Here is a 6,353-nt window from a genome sequence, read left to right on the forward strand (position 1 = left end):
TCCGGAGGCTTCCAAACAACAGGATCATTTCGTTGTGGATTAACATCCTCCCCATTCCCTATCATCTCCTTGCCTTTGATGCTTAGGTGATTAGGTCCAATCGCACACGGTCATTGGAACTCGAGAATGTATTCCAATAATTTTCCACGAAGATAACAGAAGTATTCACCGTTTCTTTCCCTCTGAGACGGGGCTGTTTGTGTGATCTACGTGCACTAGGTAGTAGTACCAGTATCTGGTCAGGATGTGACGTCCCGACGGCTCTGATCATATCTGACGGGGATGCATGCTAGCTACTCATTGCCTCGTTTGCCCTAGCATGCAGCCTAGCAAATAAGAGGTCCCGGAGTACGTACTACTGCAGAAGTCTATCAATATCTATGCATGCACGCCCCTGCAGCAAGCAAAGTGTAGTTGCAGCATCTCCATATTCATGTTTCTACAGAGGTCCCGGAGTAGATCGTCAGAAGTCAAAGTCAAAGCCTTTCACCAGAAATAACATAGTGTATTTGAAATCCTAATGTAATTGCATGCAATTGGTCCAGGTAAAACCGTAAAAGTCCAGCGGCTGTTATCAGTTTCATATTTCATACCACTACGTTTGTAACATTTTGCATATCAAATGGACAAGAAAGCAGCAGCACTACTAGATCATCAAACCTCAAACAACACACACACTCGCTGCTGGGAATATATATAGGGATACATATATGGTTCGAATTCTATAGAGGGAACAAAAGACATCAACGAATTAAACAAGCAGTGCTAATTGGTTCGATAACTCCCTTTTTTTTCTGCACGTAAAATGGAGTAGACATAAAACGATCTTCAGGACATTTCACAAGTCCAGTCTTCAGCTTGGTGGATAAGTCCTCAGGCCATTTTATCTGCTCGGATGTTAACAAGCGCATTAGAGGGTGAAACAAAAGAGCTAACAAATGAGCCAAGCTTAAACATAATGCATCGACCTCCTTAACCGCACTCCTCCAATCGTTCAGGTTTATAAGACCGTAAGTATTTTAAATAAACATCGACCCTTAATGTGATCACCAAAACATTGTTACATGTCACGAAAATATGTCATTTGAAACTTCTTTTAAATGTGAATCCAATTATAAATTTCTTGTGGCATGTAAGATGTAAGCAACTAATATTCTGTTGATCAAATTAGTGGTCAATTTCTTTTTCTAAAATACGTGTGGGCCTTGTAAAAAAAGTGAAATGATACTATTCACAAACTATAGCCGCCTTTGGCTAATATGGAAAATGCTGTTTTGTCTTCTTAATTAAAGTAAATTCAACTGGTTGGCAATGTATATGTTAAAATAACTGTCAGCTATTTTTAAAAGGAATGATCAAGAAGAGCCCAATTTTAAATTAACAAAGTCATCAACCGACCAGAATTAAAGTGTCATCTTTAAATCAGGACTAGAACTACAAACTCTGTGTTTTCTAAATCTAAGTAGATGCCCTGAGCGCTCCGATGTCTCCGCATTGGGACTCTTGCACAGATGGGGAGATCAAGATTAAATGTTCCACCAACTTAGATATCAGAAAATTCAGTCTACTCATATTAGGCATAGACAAAGTCCAATAATATTAGGTGCAATATATCGATTATTGTTACTAAAATATGGCTCAATGTACCATTTATAACAAATAAATGTTCCACCACAGAATTAGTGTACTCATTTTCTTGCAATAGGATATTATCACCAGTTAATTTATTTCTACTTTAGCACAAAATAAGTGTATGACAAATTAAATATATATGCCGGTCATGATCAGCTAGCTGTAGGTTGGAACATATAGAGTATAGAGAGTGCAGAGACAAACATACGAGAGCCTTTTAGTACTTATGTTTTAGATCTTTCAACATTTTCCTTTTTCTAATCTTTACTTCAAGGGAACACTTGTGCATGCACGACATGAAATATCAACTATTGCAAGTACGCATCCAGATCGACTCCAAAGTCATCTAGTACGGGAACACACTCTTTTTGCATCCAACGTTATATAGCAGTACATAAATTAAGATATACTCCCTCCGTCGCAGGTTGAGACACTTATTTTGGGACGGAGGAGTATGTTTTATTACCATGACCATGAGAGACGATATGCTGTTTCTTCGGTACTTACAAAAATAAAGCACCTAATTAAAGATGGAATGATCGATAAACTGAGTTACAAAATTGTTTCCTACATGTGCTACACTTACAGTTGCCTAAGAAATTGTTCATTGTATTTCTTTTTGGTCAGATAAATTGTTCATTGTAATGTGTGGGCAAAGCATGCACATGCATGTATTAGCTAGTAATTTCACAGTGGTGTTCAACAGGAAGCAATCAGAAACCGATGCAGTTCAAGCTAGCTGAGTTGAAAGTACACTCCTGATTAAGCTAGTATGTACACAGTGAATGAGCAAACCAACAGGAGCACAGTGCAAACATAATTGTCCATCTCAAATAGTATTATATATATATAGTGCCTCTCTATGAAACCCCAAATTGGGCAAAATTAAATCAAGTTGGATTTGCCTGCATGCATCGATCTCAGCGTATAGTATACGGTAGCTTCCTGGTGTGAAAAAAGAGTACTATTGTGTTTACTATACCATATGAAATGAATGATCCAAGAAAATATATATAAATATGCGAGCGCAATAGAAACCTAACAAAGTAATTAAACGGAAACCTAACAATTGAGCATGTGTGGCAAGGAAAGCCGAACCTGCCAAAGATCGATCGATGGGATGTCGGATCGAACACCGGGCGCTACTGCGCGGCGGTGTGCCTCTCGTCCCCACCGGCCGTGCCAGGTTTCAAGAACGGTCCGCCGCTCAGCGGGCCGAGGCCGGACACCGGCCCGGCGCCCATGGCTGATGTGTACCCGAAGTCGTAGCCGCCGCTGCTGCCGCCGTTCACGCCGAGTCTCGCGACAGCGCCCTCCCCCTCGTAGCTCCTGGCCAGCATCTGAACGGCCGCGAATTGGTCGTGCCCGAACCCAAGACCCGCGCCGATCGCCGTGGAGTGGCTGATGTTGATGAAGTTCTGCGTGCAGTTGGGCACCGTGTTGCCGATGAAATCCGCCATTGCCGGCGTCCCGTTGCAACCCACAGACGCCGAGACCGCCACCGCCGCAGCCGCCTAGATGCAAAACTAGAGCCGTTAAGACGAGCAAATTGCGACATGTATAATAAGTTAATAACTAGAGAAATACACTTGATGCATTCTATCATGCGTACATAATTACTACCTGGTACTTCGAGAGTTCGTATCTGGCGCGGGTGAGGTCCTGCTGGAGCTGGCGGAGCTGGTGCTGGAGGACGGAGATGACGCCGACGCAGCCGTAGACGGGGTCGCGGAGGCGCATGTCGGCCTCGTAGGCGAGCGAGTTCACCGCGTCCTCCCGCTGGTACGGGTTCAGCTCGTTGAGCAGCTTGGTGACGTTGCTGGCGCCGAAGACGCGGTGCACGTGAACGAACTTCTGCGGGTTGTCCGGCGGGAAGTAGGGAGCGAACACGCAGTCGGGCTGGCACTTGCGCCGGAGGAACTTGCAGGCCGCGCACGGCGAGCCCGTGCCGGCCGCCCCGGAGCTCGCGGCGCCAACCGCCGCCGCCGAGGATGCCATGGTGATCACGGAGCCTGGAAACGACGACGCCGATGAGGAGGCCATCGATCGATGGATGGGTCGGTCTAGCTTCCTGGCGAAGGAGATCCAAATCCCAAGCAAGAAAGAGAAGACAGACGGTCAGGCGTGACGGTTTCCCTTCTGGAAAGTTTGGTATGGGAAATTGGAGCAGCAAAAGGAAATGGGGAAGGGGAATGGATCATAAATTTTATTCTTGCCATATCTGCACACACACTGCCCAGATGGCATGAAGCTATTCTAAGAAAGTGCAGATTATTCTTCGATACCTCTACAAAATTAGAAAAACTTAACGTAACTGTACATTTCTTGACAAAAATGGTCGAGACAAATCAGTAGAATTTATTTTGTTCACCGATTTATTCCAACCGTCCATGATCCTGATTTTAGCTTCCTTCTCGCCACGCCAAAGTGAGAGCATTGACAAGGCTGCCGCGCACATGGGCTACTACTATCCCATCCAACAACGCAAGATCAATATAGAACAATAAGAGGGCAATAAGAGGCAGTGAGGCTGTGGGCATTTGTGCTTGATGGGATCAAAAACACCAAAAAAGACGTAGGTAGGATTAGTTAATAGCCAGGCACCAAGAAAGAAGCACGAGGAAATCAAAGAATCAAAGAACTAAGAAAGAAAGAAGTCGGCGAGAAAGAAGAAGAACGTAGCAAAAGGGAGAGAAACTTAGGAACAAATTAAAGAAGGAACCAAATGGATCCAAAGCCGGCGTACGGTGAGCGCCAGAGTAGAGTACGCACCCTTTTCCGTGGGACGAAGTTTTCTGCTCACTTCGTGCAGCTGCCGCGCGCTGACCTGAATCACCTCTGTGCTACTTACTTTTCCTCCTCCTCTCCTCGAGTCCAGCAAGCGGCTTCCTCCTCGTATTTGGCTACCTGCTGCGTCCCAACTGGCCCTTTTATCTCTCTCTCTCTCTCTCTCTCTCTCTGATCTTCTCTAGCTAGCTATAGTAGTTACTCCGCTCCACTTGGCTGTTTGTTGTAGAGAAAGAATGGAGTATGAAAGTGACGACCAAAAGATGGTGCATACGAGGGGAGGGGGGGGGGGGGGGGCGTGGTCTCTTTCTTCAGTATTGGACGTTCAAAGGGAATGGAGAGTTTCTGATTTTTGGTGTTCTCCAAGATCATTCTGATGGATGATATATGCACACCTTATGTGGTAAGAATTCTTCTATTGTGAAACATATTACGTATATTTATATGTTTTTTAGTATTGTATATTTATATGTTAATTATCTCCTTTTGTAGAAAATATTCACCTTGAATCCTTGATCTTAGTTTTTGGCCTTTATTCAATATAGATCCAACAGGCACCCCACTATTGGAGACATAATACATCTCTAAAGAATGTTGGAGTACCCGCCTCCGGGAGTGCCCTCTGTGCTATCTGTTCTGTGCGGACTACCCACACCCGGTCGTCTTTCGGGGTCCATGACGCTTGGGCCACGGGCGCAGCCGAGGCCACCTCTCTGTGGTGTTCATCGTTGCCCGACAGGCGAGGCGGGGTCGGCCCGTCAGTGTATTCGCCCCCTGTGGGGCTGCATTGCTCACGCGAGCCGGACACACCAGTGCGCCCGGCTCTGCGTGTGATTGTCCACCCAGTGGGCCCTGACGGCCACCCGGCCAGGGGTCATGACGGCGAGAAGCCAACATAGTAGGACACGTGTCGGATGGCTCGGGGGGTTGGCCTTGCACCGTGCGTGCTGCCCCACGCATTCGAGAGGCGGCTATCATGACTCTCTGCCCACTCGGCTACTGGTGGGGTTGATGGGGCGCTGTGCGGCGCTTTCATCGCCTGGCCTCGTTCGGATCTGGAAGTGCTTTGCGAACCCGGGCTCTTTCTACTGCTCGCCCCGGATGGTGGGTGTGTTGTGGGATGTATACTTGGCTTAGACGTCACCGGCTCTGGTCAGTTTTGGTTGTGAATGGTGCGTTATAATAAGTCTACAAGGGAAAGTCTAGGTGGTAGATTATTGTCCTAAGTTATGAGTTATAGCATGAGGGTTGAATAGGAACCCAAGATCATAACACTATGTTTATTTGCCTTAATTACTCTTAGTGTTTTTGTATGCTTGCTAACAGTATAATCATAAGTATACATGAGTCAAGGGTTTTGCAGTATATAAGTTTATGCTTTATCCACATGAAAAAAATCAAGTATCTAGGATCAACGCAAATAATTCTGAATTTAATAATTGGGTGATATAGTCATGTCGTCCTTCAAAACGGTTTGGTTGATACAAGAGTACAACCGGCTTGTCCTCAACACAATTAAGGACTAATCAACTTGTTTCACTCTTTTGATTTCATTGTTCTTTTAGTACTCGCAATAATCCTATCAATCTAAACACATAGACGCCACTCTTTCCAATTTGAACAATAATTCCTAACTAATTTTTACAGACCAATTTCTTCTGCTCCTTGTTGGATTCGATTGTCTTCTTATCAGAAAGATCTAAAATCGATCCCCAATACTTATGGGTATGAATCTCAAGGGAGCTCGTCATTTCTATGGAGGCACCGAGCCGGCAACACAGAGCAATAGTAGTGGCAAACATTTATAACTGCTTAGTGTGGTCGGGTTGTCAAGATCGATTTCTGCCCAAATCAAAGGAGTGACTCTGATCGAAAGATCAACCCCCTAGCGAGGCACATCAATACCTCCTATCTTGATGTTCGTTAATGAATGT

At 45.1% G+C, this 6,353-nt stretch overlaps 1 protein-coding gene across 1 annotated transcript; it reads right to left on the reverse strand.

Annotated features, from left to right (window-relative positions):
- Positions 1-546: 546 nt before the first annotated feature.
- LOC123182033 (LOB domain-containing protein 6) lies at positions 547-4,703 on the reverse strand. The gene is made up of 4 exons (XM_044594486.1): positions 4,405-4,703; positions 3,256-3,703; positions 2,731-3,146; positions 547-887 (listed from the first exon to the last, which is right to left on the reverse strand). Exons 2-3 carry the CDS (start codon positions 3,673-3,675, stop codon positions 2,775-2,777), a joined length of 792 nt encoding a protein of 263 aa, XP_044450421.1. The 5' UTR covers positions 3,676-3,703; positions 4,405-4,703; the 3' UTR covers positions 547-887; positions 2,731-2,774.
- Positions 4,704-6,353: the final 1,650 nt, after the last annotated feature.

Source organism: Triticum aestivum, chromosome 1D, assembly GCF_018294505.1.
Source record: "Triticum aestivum cultivar Chinese Spring chromosome 1D, IWGSC CS RefSeq v2.1, whole genome shotgun sequence".
Classification (NCBI taxonomy): Eukaryota; Viridiplantae; Streptophyta; class Magnoliopsida; order Poales; family Poaceae; genus Triticum; species Triticum aestivum.